General features: G+C 38.1%; 1 protein-coding gene across 2 annotated transcripts in view; it reads right to left on the bottom strand.

The window, feature by feature from the left end:
• The window catches only part of DIDO1 (death inducer-obliterator 1), a 58071-nt gene that overhangs the window by 41734 nt on the left and 827 nt on the right, over positions 1-15510 (bottom strand). Inside the window, exon 2 of one of the 2 annotated variants that reach the window (XM_076351813.1) lies at positions 352-553. In XM_076351813.1, coding sequence (XP_076207928.1) covers positions 352-448 — 97 coding nt within the window. In that variant the 5' untranslated portion in view covers positions 449-553. Of the gene's footprint in view, positions 1-232; positions 554-15510 lie in introns of those variants that run through there. The other variant, XM_076351812.1, reaches the window with a different exon arrangement.

Here is a 15510-nt window from a genome sequence, read left to right as displayed (position 1 = left end):
ATTACAGCCAGAATAAAAAGTGAATTTTAAGCCTGTAGTACACAGGTAAAAAGCTGAAACTGCTTCAATCCAATATGAAATTCCATTAAGCTCCCCCGTAAAAAAAATCACTAATGATAATTTTTTTTTTTTTTTTTAAAAAACAACACTAAAACTATATTCACACCAGAAAAAGGCTGCAATGGAAGTAAGGGAACAAGTCAAAACAGTTAAAGTTTACATCTTTGTTTACCTTGGAAGATGAAGAAATGTTAAAAGCTACAAGCAGAGGTAATCCAAATTCTGAGATTTAAATTCCAGATAAAATGTAAACAAATAAGAAGTGTCTTCAAGGTCCTCTATATGCTTTACCTGACACAGCATTAGAGGTTCGAACGGTTTCTCCCTTCAGAGCTGAATGAAAAGGAGAGCCAGAGGAGGGCAGCAAAGGATCAGAGTCATTCAGCATTATCCTGCCAGCACATGCTGAATTTCCTGATTCAGAAGTGCCAGACTGAGTCTCTGAGCTGTCAGCAGGACCAAGTACTATCAGTCCTCCTTTTCCTGCTGGTTCCTGGAAAAAACAAAGAAGAGACAAAATAAGGCACCAATGTATTTATGAACTTATCTTACTGTTGTATACATAAATTTGGAATTGTTTTGCCTCTAATACATTATAAAGCAACTTCTGTTATTTTGCCTTTTTGACAGTTTTCTACTTTCAGAAAGACACTGAAAACCAGAATGAAAAGTCAAAGTAAAGCAATACCACCTCCACCACTTACCAACAGTTGAGACCTTTGAAATAAATATAAAATGATTGTACCAACTCTCATCAATTCATTTAGATCCCAGTAAGACTTCCAAGAACAGTAACAAACTGTAATCAACAAGTCTATTCCATTTACAGTATTTAAAAGCATCCTGCAAGTGAAATTTAATAAGCATATATTGTGCAATGAAAATGCAGAAATGCTTTTAAACTCCATCAGCATGCCCAAGGTTACAGTAGGGAAGATTTACCAGTTTGTACTAAATTCCACCACAGAAGACATCTGCAGCTTTGAGGATTTAAATCCAAGTGGCTACTCAGTGGTTTTGCAAGGTGGGATAGTAAAAATTTATAGTTGAGCTTCAGAATTAAGGAATATTCCTTATCACTGTCTCTTTCACTAATAAGGTTTGCAATACAGAAAATTTCAGAAGCTTTTTTCCCCCAAGGACAGCAGATTACATCAATAACACCACATTTTCCCAAAAATTAACCCTTGAAAAATATTTAAAAAAAATCACAAGGCATTAATTTATATCAGCTGAATAACTGTTTAGTCCAGGGGTCCGAATTCACATACAGAATGGCAATCGAACATCAACACTGACTGCTTGCTTCCCAGCTCACCTGAGCTTGAAAATCAGTAGAAAATGCCTGCATTTAACCCAAAGTAGTCTACCAAAGTAGAAGAACACTGGAAAAGAATTTGGGAGGAAAAGGAGAACCAGATGGACAAGACAGAAAAGTCACTTTTGAACTGGCCTGTAAAATAAATTAGTGAAGACAAAAGAACAATACTGGACACAGACTATGTGTGTCAGCATTCTGCAATTAAAGATGCAGGGGAACTGCCGTAGTAGGTGTAGGAAATACCTAAAACATTCGTAATTCTTTCAAAGGAGTAAAAACTGATTGTTAACACTCCAGGTGGGGAGACACACAAATTTAAGAACAGATTAGATAATCCTTCATAGACATGCCAATACATAGTCTGAATTTTATTTTTAAGAATATGTCATTTTTTTCCAAATCTTTCAAGCCCCCAACTCTTAGCATCTTTGCTGTTTAGAAGCACTTTTTACTTCCTAAGCCATGATCATCTCTAGGTGTTCTCCAATGCCATGTCACCATCCCAAAAATAAGGAGAGGGGAAAAGACAAACCCCTCCCCAAATCTGATTTTCATCAGTAGATCGCTTTATTATTTCATGAACAATAAATCTCAAAATTTGCATGACTGCAGCAAAGCAGAATTAGGAAAAAACCCATGAGTATATAGCTAGATCCACATCAATATTTCCTTCCCCTGTACCTTCTCCATAGGGGATTATATACATTATCTACATTCTTTCCCTCGGCCAACTATTCCCACTCCAAAAATAGGAGAAAAAATTTAAACAACAACAAAAAAAAAGGACAATAGAATAAACTAATTTTAAAGTCCCTAGTGCTATATCTCATGGCATTGAATACCTGCTCTAATATGTATTTTGCTCCATTGTCTGAATCAGTGATTATATCCCCGGAGTCAGTCACTGATGGCTGAAGACAGTCTGAGTTTAAAGTGCCTTCTTCCACGCTGTTGTTCTGTAATAACCTTTCAATCTCCCTGTTCAGAATCTCCAACTGATCACACATCATGCAATTTTTAAGTGATATGCCTAAAGGAAGAGGGAAAGTCAGCTAATCACTTCTTGTTCAACTCTAATATTAAACTATGAAAACAAACTATGCCTCTAGAACATGCAAAAAGTGCATCCTATTTGAATAATTTATCCAGTAACATACTAAAGAAAGACTTGTCTAAAGTATTGTCTTCACAGCGCACAGTTATGTATCCGTGCGTTCAAGGCCCTGTGTGCCACACGCTCGTTACAATTACGTTAGAGCCACAAAGCCAATATCATTAAAGCATTCCAAAAACGGAATCGGCATCTTCTCTTCTTAGGAGACATTCTGGCTCCTTGAACGCGATACATTTTACAATGTTAGTCATACCCCACCCAGTGGGCAAGGCTGCACAGTGCACGGTCTACAGCTCTCATTTAAAGTGAATAGCATTTTTAACACAAATAGTAATTGAAAACGAAGAGATTCTATGCAAGAATCATGCTTCTTTTTGCATTAGATGATGTTATCTCATTATTATTACCTGTATTATTACCTCTGTTACCTACTAACAGAACTGCAATTTTAAAATTATTTCCAATTTGAGAGGTATACAAATTCAGTACACTTGAAACACTAAAATTGCAGACCCCCTACATTTGCTATAAAATGCTTGGTTTCCTCTTATTATTATTTAGTATCTCCATTTTTCCCTCTCCCCATTCGGTCCAAATTATTTTTCATGAAAAATAGAGTAAGTTTCAAAATTACTTTAGATTAATCTGCTCTTGCAGAACTGCATCTTAATACAGGTTAAATGCCTAAAAGAAGCTGAAAAATCAAAGATTATCAAAACATTAAAGCACAAAGCCTTAACTTGCAATTACACTTTTAAACCTAGCAAGCCTGCTGGCACTTGTAAGCAAACATTCTACTAACTGCTTGCAAAAATATTTACTACAACATAAGGCAACTTTGGAAGTCTTCAAATATCTGTTTCTCTTCCCAATCCAGTATGATTTTTTGTTCATTTTGTTCTGTTTGTTCTCAAGTTAACTATTCAATTGCAGTTGAGATACTGACAAATGTCAGCTGAAGCAGCAAACTGGTTATCTTGTTTTAAAGGAACTGAACACCTGTGATCAACTTGATCTTATTCCTCCTAATACAGTACATTAATCACATTTCTGAAACTGTTCTAGCTGGAAACTGAAAATTGTTGTACTTCCCCTAATAGACAATTCCCATCAGCATCATCCTGCCTTTCTGCCACATCTCCTTTAAAAGGATACTACGTGCCTTTGACAAATTTGAGGCAAGAATCTCTAAATGATGGGACAGAAAAGCAAAATAATATTAACAATAAACATATATACTGTTGCTTATTCAAAAAGCCCTCTGGTTTTGCTTAGGTTAGCAACTTCCGTGATAAGCAATCTCCACTGTGAAAATGTGTAAGCTTTTAAGACCAACTATAAATAAAGTTAGAAACGCAAATCAAGAGTTTCTTCAAGGACAAATCTCTTCCCCTTCACAGATGAAGCAAGCTTTGCCAGTACAAACCCTAGGCTGATTTAAGTGGTTACATAACATACACAGCAGGTCCTCAAAGGATTCACAGTTCTTATTAAATCCACATTTATGGACTATGAAGAACAAAGTAGAACCCTAACACCACTTGGGCTGCTACTGTCCTGCTCCCTTCTCCCGTGCTCAGTTACACAGTCTATGCCACATCCACCCACGTACCTCTGCCACAGAAATAGTCACCCGTCTCCTCAGTAAACACTCCGCTTATGAATCCAGCAGAAAATGAACCCACCAAAGAGTGATCCAAAACGATAAAAAAAAGAACATCAGAACTAGTGTAAAGACATGCAAGAAAAGGGATGGAGAACAAGATCCCCTTAAACAGGCTGAGCTGGTATAGCATCTTGCTGCTATCTCATTCAACACGTGCACACCATCATCCATGCAGCATGCACTCCTCAGATCTCAGCAAGCAGGATTTCATTAACTGTCCCCTCAGTCAAGACTCTGTTTTAAGCTTGCAAACTGTAATAACGTGAGCATTCCAGTGAAACAGAAGTCACTTATCTAGAAGTGGAGCATAAAGCTGATGCATAGTATCTTGAGAAAGAATATTCAGCCAAGAAAACATTTATTCAGGTTTTTCCTCCCACATTAGTTTGCAGGTAAAATGTTCCAGTTTCCCCAAAACAAGTTAGGCACTTGAATTCATCCTGGACCTAAATATCTTCATCAATGACATAGACAGTGGGATCGAGTGCACCCTCAGCAAGTTTGCAGATGACACCAAGCTGAGTGGTGCGGTCGACATGCCAGAGGGACGGGATGCCATCCAGAGGGACCCGGACAAGCTCGAGAAGTGGGCCCCTGTGAACCTCATGAGTTTCAACAAGGCCAAGTGCAAGGTCCTGCACCTGGGTCAGGGCAACCCCCGGTGTCAATACAGGCTGGGGGATGAAGGGGTGGAGAGCAGCCTTGCTGAGAAGGGCTTGGGGGTACGGGTGGATGAAAAGCAGGACATGAGCCGGCAATGTGCGCTCACAGCCCAGAAGGCCAATCGTATCCTGGGCTGCATCCAAAGCAGCGTGGCCAGCAGGTCGAGGGAGGGGATTCTGCCCCTCTACTCTGCTCTGCTGAGACCCCACCTGGAGCACTGCGTCCAGCTCTGGGGTCCTCAGCATAAGAAAGACATGGACCTGTTGGAGCGGGTCCAGAGGAGGGACACAAAAATGATCAGGGGGATGAAACACCTCTCCTGTGAAGAAAGGCTGAGAGAGTTGGGGTTGTTCAGCCTGGAGAAGAGGCGGCTTTGGGGAGACCTTCTTGCAGCCTGTCAGTACTTAAAGGGGGCTTATAAAAAAGATGGCGGCAAACTTAGCAGGGCCTGTTGCGACAGGACAAGGGGGAATGGCTTTAAACTAAAGGGGGGTAGATTCAGACTAGATAGAAGGAAGAAATTTTTTATGCTGAGGGTGGTGAAACACTGGAAGAGGTTGCCCAGAGAGGTGGTGGATGCCCCATCTCTAGAAACGTTCAAGGTCAGGTTGGACGGGGCTCTGAGCAACCTGATCTAGTTGAAGATGTCCCTGCCCACGGCAGGGGGGTTGGACTAGATGACCTTTAGAGGTCCCTTCCAACCCAAACTATTCTATGTTTCTATGATTCTATAAATTCCAGAAGCAATCAAAGTGCAAAAGTATCCTACCCTAGAAAAATCACAAAACTGTCACAAGCTTTTAATTTCAATTTGGTCAACTACTCTCAAGCAGTGACAAACCCGAAAACACAGGGCTGCCCACTCTGTAAGACTACAGAAGCCACCACCCACATTCAGCATCCCTGTGGATTCTCTAACTACTGCAAACCTGTGTTTTTCAGTATACATGGCTTGACGAAATTCCAGAGCAGTATCAGCAGCCAATCTAACAAGAGAGAGAAAAGATACTCCCAAATTCCAAATCCTGCTACTGCAATACCACTTGTTCACAAACACGCAATACACATTAAAAATCCATCCTCCAATGTCTTTATTAATCAACCAAAAAAAAAAAAAAGAGGGAAAGCTTGTAACCTCACTCCACTTTTCTGTAAATATCACTCTCACATTCAGACAATACCTCAAGAAAAGCATACTGCTACCTACTGCCACCTTTGTAACCCAACAGTTTACAAGTCTCAGGCAAAAAGGAAGGCAGAGAGATTATCGATGCCAGTAACAAAGGGTTGAGAGATGTTAATTGCAGGACAGGCAGCTTGAAGACACCTGGAACTGCTGATGCTGACTTCTTTAAGCCCTTTTTAAGATGCCTCACTATAACATCTTAATCTGATGATGACAGAGCAAAGCTTTTAAAGAACACCAACATTTCCCCATCTTTTTGTGTTTGTATTTTTAGACAAAGGCCAATTCAACAAATTACCAGCAAATATACATTCAGATCAGTATCATCACTTTTATTTTTTCCTCTCATTTCCCTGAAGAGGTAATGAAACATTCAATGGGTCCACAGACCGCATAAAGATTTTGTCTTTTCTAGAACTTATCATTTTAACTGCATTAAGAATTCCCTGCCTCAGTTAACCGGGAAGACTTCACTCTAAATAAGGATCTTGAAAGACAGCTTAGTAATAAAACCTTTAACATGAACCAAAACCAACCAAAAGATATAACTTAATTTCTCCTTTATCTGAGGACTTGTGTACAAAAAAAAAAAAAACACTATGTGAAAATTCAGGGTAAATTCTTCAGTTTCAGCTTACTAGCTATTTTATTTAGTTTTTTGAGGAATCTATATGAAAGACCAGTGATCTTTATCCTCTCATTAATGTTAATCCTCATTGTCAACAGCTAGATGACAAAATATGCTGCATCTTATTCCATGTTCCTGGATGACAGCACTCTTCAATACTCAGCCAATTTGCTGTAATCTACACAAATTCTGGTATCTCATTATTTAGAGGTTATACAAGCACCTTGCATGAATATTTTAGTCCAAATGGTTAATATCTGGCACCTATTAGTTCTCTTATTCCCTACTCACCCTAAGACCTCTACAGAAGGATGTCTTTGATTTTGAAAGATCTCACACATACTCACCCCTACACAAGCATCCAAGAAAGCAAGGTTCACCTCATATTTGAGACTTGTGATAGACCTTAGTACCTACAGGAGTTGTTTCAGTGTGACCCGTTACCTGAGGAACATTTACTTCTATTGTGACAGAGAAACGAAGGCGCCTTTTTTTTTTTTTAAAAAAAAAAAAAAGACTTCATGTTGAAGCTCCAGTTAATGTTTTAGATACATTATGGAAATTCAATGGCTAGGGCCCAGGGACAGGACAGAAACCTCAAACCACCACAACGGCCAATATAAGGTTCAGCAGCGTTCTGAAAACTAGGGTTAGTGAGAAGACAGAAGACTCTTTGCATCTGCAAAGAAATTCAAAGCATAAGAGTCTTATACCTTCTAGCTTTTAAAAGCAGGTATCATTCATCAGTGACCAGTTTCATCTCCACGTCCTGACACAAATCCAGCCTGTGCCAGTATTTAAGATACTAGCTTCAGTTAGAATGACTTGTAACTGGCCTTTAGTTGTATTTTCTGTGAGCTTCTTCAGGAGTAGAAGGCCTGACATGCAAGGTATTTGGCTAGAACCAAAATATCCAGGATAGGTTTCTTAAGTATCAAAGAAACTGTAGGGTGTTACGAACAGGACAGAAATCATCCCTTCCAGAATGATGTAACAGTGATTCCAATCACAACTGACACTATTTGCTCATTTTATTTCCTGTAAAAGAGGCACTGGGCTTCGCCTATGCCTCCTTTAGGCATTAAAAAAATTCCTAATAAGCAAATATATTAGTATCACATGAGAAAAAAAAAATACTGAGAACTCATATAAGGGCATAATTTCTGATGCAAATAAAAGAAATGTTGGTATGGCTTGGCTGATGCCACTCCCACTCAGAACACTGATCCCATTGAAAATTACTTTGCATCCCTATTTGTCAAAGATGACATCTGGGAAACCTGCGCTCTTTCTACTAAGCAGCAGCAAAATGAATCCCTTGCATCAACAAGCATTACAGAAGCAGCCCAAAGGAAGTCAGTAGGGCAAAACCCACTTTGTACAAAAATGAGCAGTTCCATTCAGACCATGGACAAAAGGTACAATCCATTGACCCCTAAGAACAGCAGGAAACAGGTTCTGTACTAGCACTAGAAAAAGCCACGTACACACAGGGCTGCAGTGCAGTTCCCTCCATCTGCTCGTCCACGAAAGTTGCAAGAGCAGACTACTTACATGAGAAGCAACAGAAAATCAGACGATGAAACTTAAATGTTCCACCGCTCCTCTGAGGAGAACCCACTTGGTCCAAGCCTATCTTAAGGCTGGCACAGAGAATCCCTGACATTTGTAGGTGCACATCAGCATGCACAGACCTGACAGAATACTCACATCTGTGCTAAAAATGCTCTGATAGTACAGTGCACCAATTTTGCCCCACAACTAGTATATAGTCTTTTATTTTCATATAAAATGTATCCACACTTACTGATTTAAGTATCTTCCTTCTGAAAGAAGGAAAACACCTTTCAAAAAGTTGTGAAATGGGAACGTTGTGACAAGAGAGAAGTAATGAGAGTTGAAGAGTGAGAGAGGCAGCAGTCGTAAGGCTCAAGTCTGGATACGGGGAGACATAAGAAAACTGATGCGATCCTGAACTCCCTCCCCCGTCCCCCAAATAATTTACTATCTCACTACTTGACTGCTACAGACAAGCTGCAGTTCAAGGTCAAAAGTCCAGACATCCCCGGTAAATACTAAGATTTTATGCCACGAAGAAGTTTACATTTGAAAGATCATGTTAAAATAAAACTTGCATAAAATCCAAGTATTTCACTGCTTATAGTTAGACCCAGAAGAATAAAAACAAACAAAATAATGCTACAAAAAAATGTAACACTCATCTGTAAATGCTTTGCTGGCTATAAACACACTAATTAGTTCCAAGATTATAAACAAACCTACCACCTCATACACCCACAATACTAACAACTTAAAAGTGGCAGTTAAGTCCTTCCTATTCTAGAGTCAATACATTATTCCCATTTAAAAAATTAACACATTAACAAGCTTTGAAATTTGCAGTGTAGATTCAGTAATACGTAATTCATTAATACAGCCACATTCCTCAGAAATACCTCATCTTAATTTAAGAAATGTGTACTCTTCTTAAATACTGCATGAGGCAGTAATAATTATAGGCAAATATAAGCAGTACTATATAGCCAAATTAGGACAAAGTATCACCAAGATCTAGTTTTAACGTAGCTTTTAGTATCATGACAGTATTTCAACCCCAGATGCACATAACACGTTATTAATTTATCAGGGATGGCACCACTGACATCTACAATACAGTCTCACATCACACCGTTCCACTCAGACCTGCTGCTGCTTCCCTCACCTCCCCATCTCCCTTTACAAAGACAGGTTCTAATACTTGTAAAGCCTCAGTTTTCAGTGTTGGGTAGTACCCCATCTAAGTTCCTACCAAAAGTAATGGAAAAGAACTGACTGGACTAGCATGGAAGATCAGGCTGCCCCAGGATAGAAATGGTTGCACCGGAGGATAGAGAATCTGCACCCTTTGAAGATGGTGGAAAGAAAGTGTGTGATGGTACCCACACACAGTGGTCTCCAATGTGAGGGAAAAGCTCCCCAGGGACACCTTAGCACACCAATGTGATCAGATCTCCCAGCAGGGGCGGGGGGGGGGGATTAATTCAGAGGCTTCTGCATCTCTGTTGAACCCCCCTTCCTCAATCTTGCTGACATTTTATCACAGAATCTTTGAAGGTACTGTAAGACCTTGTGGTGTCATGATGCAGTATCACGAATAATTCAGTAGTGTCCGTCACTACCACATTTCTACCATCAGACACGCCTGGAAAACCAGAAAAAAACATTTCAATGAAGTTTTGCAGTTTGCAGACTTTCTGACTTTGAATGCAGCTTTTTTTTGTTTGGCGTTGAAAAATTATTTTAAACATCCAGGGTATGGTGCAAAACACTTGTCTTGGTACAGGAGAGCCCATTAAATGCACATTTACATGATACCAAGTACTGCCAATATGCAGTGCTGATGCCAATCACCTAATGAGATTTAAAATGTAAACATTAACTACGTTTTTTTTATATTTCCAAAGATGCAGAAACAAGTGTTCAATTTTCTTCCAGATTTTTCTCTCATGAAAAATGAGACTCAATACATTTAGAAATTTCACAGGATCATTTTTTTCCACTTGAAAAAGGTATTTAAGAAATATTCTAAATTAACAATAAACTTTAGAGCAAGCCAACTTGACAGCTTACTTTTTAAAATAATTAAGCAAATGTATTCATGTCAAGAAGTAAAAGAAAGAGCTTCCCTTCAAAACAAATACATTCACTTGGTCTCCGTGCTTGCAATAATAAAGAAATGAACCTTTCCAAATTACAATGTCATTAGTCACCCATTATTATAAACCCTCTCTACTGCATGTCTGAAACTAATATATACACCATCATCCTTTCCATGACTTCTTTCAAGCTACTCACTTACCTTACGTAAGCCTCATAAGAAGGCCACTGCCTCACATGACGGGTAACCGCGCACACATAGGACAGCAATCCTGCACATTTGCAGTGAATGTGGGACCTCCTGGAAGTGTTGAATTTAATGTGTATGCACAGAATCACATTACCATGCACACACAGCAGACTCTAGTGCACAGCAGCAGTTAGACAGAAAAGACACTGAGTGACTCCATAGTACAACATAACTACTCCAAGCAAAAACGCATAAAGTAGCTCCCTGGTTTATGCAAAACAAAATACACACACTGAAGTTTATTTTGATGTCTTTCAGACTAGAAAATCATCTCCCCAAGCAAAACATTTTTAAAAAAATTCTTATTTCAGATTGCATCATACAGGATCAGAACAGTCAGAAAAAAATAAAGGAAAGAAGGGATGGACCACTCAGTAGGTAGCGCAGCAGAATGAGAACAGCACCAGGTATTACAAGCATATTTTATTCTGGATAAGTAGCAAAAAGTGCTTCTTTGAACCAGAGCGAAGTTCCCACAGCTAAATTTAGCTAAATAGCAATTTCTCATAGAAACATTCAAGGCACTTTAGCAGCAGGCCCACCACAAATCTGGCAAACATGAAAATTTTATTTAATAACAGACAAGACTATGATCGTATCTACACTATGGATGTTCACTGTCACAACTGCACAAGTCAGGAAAGTTAAGGGGTACAATCCCTAACCAACAGAGCCCTGCTGGCATAAGCACCTCATATTGGTGTAATTACACCTGCAAAACCGTACTTTTACCTGAATGAGTCGTTCTGTTCGCAGGGTGGGGTAGCAGGTGTGCACCATCCTGGTGCAGCAGTTTTATCAGTGTGGCTGCATACATAATAAGGAAGCTCTATCAACACACTAGTACAGGCCCTTCCAAGTAAGGAAGCAGTTTATCTCAGGAGGAAGCAAGACTTTGAAAGTTCACTCAAATTCCTTGAATGAAAAATGTTACGTTAGCAAACAGATTCTAAGATATTTGTGTACACATTAGAGCTTCTGCCAGCACCGCTCTGTCTGTTAGTAGCTGGGGAAGGCACTGTAACTGACAACTGTACTGACAGAACTTTAATAAAGGTCACACCTTAACATAAGGCACTTACACTATGCACATCCTCCAACCCGTAGGCCCATAACTGTGTGTGATAAACAAACTTCATATTCAGTTTAGTGTTTTCTGCACTTGAGAAAACATTAACTAATTTTAAGAGGAAAGAAAAGTATTATACACATGCCACTGGTATTTTCTAGTCCAGAGCTTCATGGGTGCTTAAAAGACTAGGCAGATACACTCTACTGGCTTACTAACAGACTGACATTTGGCTTTTTTACTACTCCTATACCACCTTCTGAAGCCTTTATTCACATTTTTCTGAGTAAGCTACTCCCATATCTGCCCTAACAATGAAAATTTACACAAAGACAACAAAATAAAATTGAATTTTTTGGTCAGGATTACTTCTGCTCTCAGGGTCTGAACAGTATGAGCAAAAATGAGATAGCGAATAGATTTTGCTCATTAAAAAAAGTTGTGAGCAGAATCACAAGCAGTGTAGATAGCTCTGCCTTTCCCCCCTCCCCCCCTTTTACACAGATTAAGAAAAAAAAAAGGCAGCTTTCTGTGGTCAAAAGCTTAGATTAAAAAAATAAACATAACCATCTCTGTACAAGAAACCTTCTAAAGGCTCCAGTACAAGCCAATTTTACAAGCAACGGTCCTAAGTTTAGGCAACAGAAATATAGTTACAAACTTTGATTGTTATTGGGTATTTCTCAATATACAATCTCTTTACCATTCCTTTTCCATCACCTTGAATGAAATATTTTTACAAATACATACTACTTATTTGCCTAATGTTCAGTTTCTGCTACGGAACTTGACCTCTTCAGCAGCACTGAAAATACATTTTCAGCAACTGCACAGGAAACAACGCACTTTGGAAAAGTGATTCATGCAATTTGGCATTCCTCTGCTTAAGTATCAAAGAAATTAGTTCTTTATCATGGCTGTTAGGAACACTCAGCTGTTAACTGAACAGCAACAGTTATTCGGCTGTTAACTAAACAGCAACAGTTATTCGGCTGTTAACTAAACAGCAACAGTTATTCGGGCTAAGTCTGAGAACCTTACAGTTTAACTCTTCAATATCCTACAGCCTGTTTATTTTTAAACATTCAAGATTACAATTCTACAACTGACAAACTTCAGCTTGAATACTTACACTGTACTTAAAAATCCCTCTTCTCAAACAGTTTTACACAAACTAGTAAAGCTGTACGGGCTTTTTGTCAAATTGGCATTATAACACTACATAAACTAGTTACATATCCTAAACTATTGTATGTAAAAAATGTTAGGTTTACATTATAATTAAACTATCTGTATCCTCTGGCATGCCCAGTTATTGTTGTCAGTCGAACCATGCATACAGAAATGGACTCAAAACAACTGCAGGATTACAATTTCTGACTCTATCAGCACAGCTGTTGAAGAAAAAAAAAAAGAAACCCTGTGTTTTTACACTTTTTTCCCTTATTTCATTTGTAAAGAGTGAGCTAAAATATAACATCTGAAACCAGCTATCATTTTCACTCTTATTGCATCAAAAAGACTTCATTAAATGAAGTAAAACAGAAATTAATTTCTCCTTCAGAATTTAGTGAAACAGTAATTACAGCATACTGATTATGTTATTAAAAATGCAGTAAACACAGTTCAGTTCCCAATTTTGATTAGGGTTTACTGTGAGAACACACATAATGTACATTTAATCTTTGTGTCTTAGCTCCCTAACTGGAAATTTAAGATTTTTATTAACCTCAAAGTCTATCAATGCTCTTGAGACTACCACTATTAATAACTGTGAAGTATTCACTTATTTCAGAAGCTGTATTAGATAAAAACTGAACAGTAGTACAACCCTCAAAGCATTAACTGACAGTTGACTGAAGATTCTCCTAGTGAGGAGGCTTGACAGTACACAAAAAAGCTACCAGTTCTTGCGTAAACTAGATAAATCTTATATTAAAATCCTCTCCCTAAATCTCCTGCCACTGTCCTACTATTCATAGCACTACAAGAGACACTAGGCAGAAAAACTGCACCAGAGAATAAAACTAGTGCAGATAGACACTACCAATTCTGTCAACTAAAACCCATCTACTCTTACTCTTGCCGAGTACAGTCCCTTCTTCCATTTTTATCAGTTAAATTTTATAAACTCTCAGCCTAACCCCTATAATCCTTGCCCTTCCTCTCCCCACTTAATATTTCTAGCTGAAGTTTCAGGCTGTATAGAATTAAAATCCCACAGTTGTAAATTACAACTAGAAAGACAATTATTATCTTAAACTGGAAAGAAATAACATAATCTACTGCCAGAAAATCTTAGTAGTGAAGCAGGATTAGGTAGAACAAACACTGCCTTTTGATGAGTCCACTAGACACTGAAAAATATTTATTCCATTTTATTTACTATTCTGGAGTCATACAATTCTATTAGCATTGCTTTTGGGAGATTCAGGCTTTTGTGTGGTTTTTTTTTTTAAACTCAAAAGACATCTCTTGGTTATGTGAAAAGCACCTTCTGAAGCACTGTGTGAATTATATGTATTATTTTATATTTGAACTGTTTTAAAATCTATATTTCGTGGTGTACATACATTTGCAGCAGAGCAAAAACTTCATTTGCATACCAACAGAAATCAACTAAAATATCCCTTAAAAAAATAAATAACACAAACTCTGTAAAAAAAACATTATTTCAATGCTAGTCTTGAAGTCAACAATTATTTGATTTGCAAATCACTGGAATCATGCGGTCTCAAAGTAGGCTGAAGGCTAATGTGAGCCTTTATTCTTCCACCAAAGTGCATTAAAAAAACCTTTATGTGCAATATGTCTCTGGAACCATCAAGGGAAAAAAATTTAAGGCCTAACTGAACAGCTATTTTGAGCATACTTCTATATTTATTCCTATAGAAAGTTCCAAATGTCAAAGAACGATAACAAGCAGCTGGCATACATAAAAGTGGAGCAGAACCCAAATATCTATTACAATTAACACAGTATATGCTACACTTGTACAGTAACTACACATTATCATTTTTCATTAACCAGCAATTAAATTGCTTAAACAGCTAGTAAATTTTGTTTGTAGAAGTAGCAACAAGACAGTTGAAGCTAAACCAATTCAAATTACCACTTACAAGAAAACTGTGTAAAACAGAAAGATAAAAAAAGCAAACAGTGAAAAAGTTCTCATAAAATAAAGCAAAATATAGTTGGATATCAGCTGCCAAAAAATTTACTTGAACAAGGCTGTGATGATTAAGTATTCAAAAGAGCTTTCTGCAAAAAATCTCAAATAGATTATCGGGGGGGGGGGGGGGGGGGGGAATTAACCAGGGAAACTAGGAATGCTATATACATCCTTTTGAGTTAAATAAAAGGAATCAGCATTTTTTTTGTCTCCCTGAAGTTCCTAGAAGGAAAACATGAAAGCCCATGCAAGAAAAAAGCATGTTACACTGTTTTGAATTACTGAACATACAAACAGCAGGGAGAGTGTAACACACATACATTTTGTAACACGTTAAAAAGATTGTAACGTTCTTTCCAAGTTAAAAATGACAAGCTAAAACGGTAAGATTTTTTTAACCCACTACTAAAATACAGCTATCACTTGGAGGTATAAACTGAAAACTACTTAACTGTATGAAACAAAATTTGGTCACCATCAAAGAATGGCTTTTACAAGCCAAATAAGCAGCTCCAAACTACCATCACCTCCAAGAGACAGTATTTAAGTACATTAGTGCAAGGGATGGGGAATAGTTATTGACAGGGAATTTACTGAATATTTAAAGCCAGCCAACAATTACTACTGCCTAAAAATTCAACCCCTCCTCTTTACCCCTGCAAGAAAGTCACCAGAACATGGTAAAGTTCAACTTTTCTTGTTTAACTCACCAATAAGGAGATCA

The sequence above is a fragment of the Aptenodytes patagonicus genome, chromosome 14 (assembly GCF_965638725.1).
Source record: "Aptenodytes patagonicus chromosome 14, bAptPat1.pri.cur, whole genome shotgun sequence".
Classification (NCBI taxonomy): domain Eukaryota; kingdom Metazoa; phylum Chordata; class Aves; order Sphenisciformes; family Spheniscidae; genus Aptenodytes; species Aptenodytes patagonicus.
This window is presented reverse-complemented; position numbering and strand designations above follow the sequence as displayed.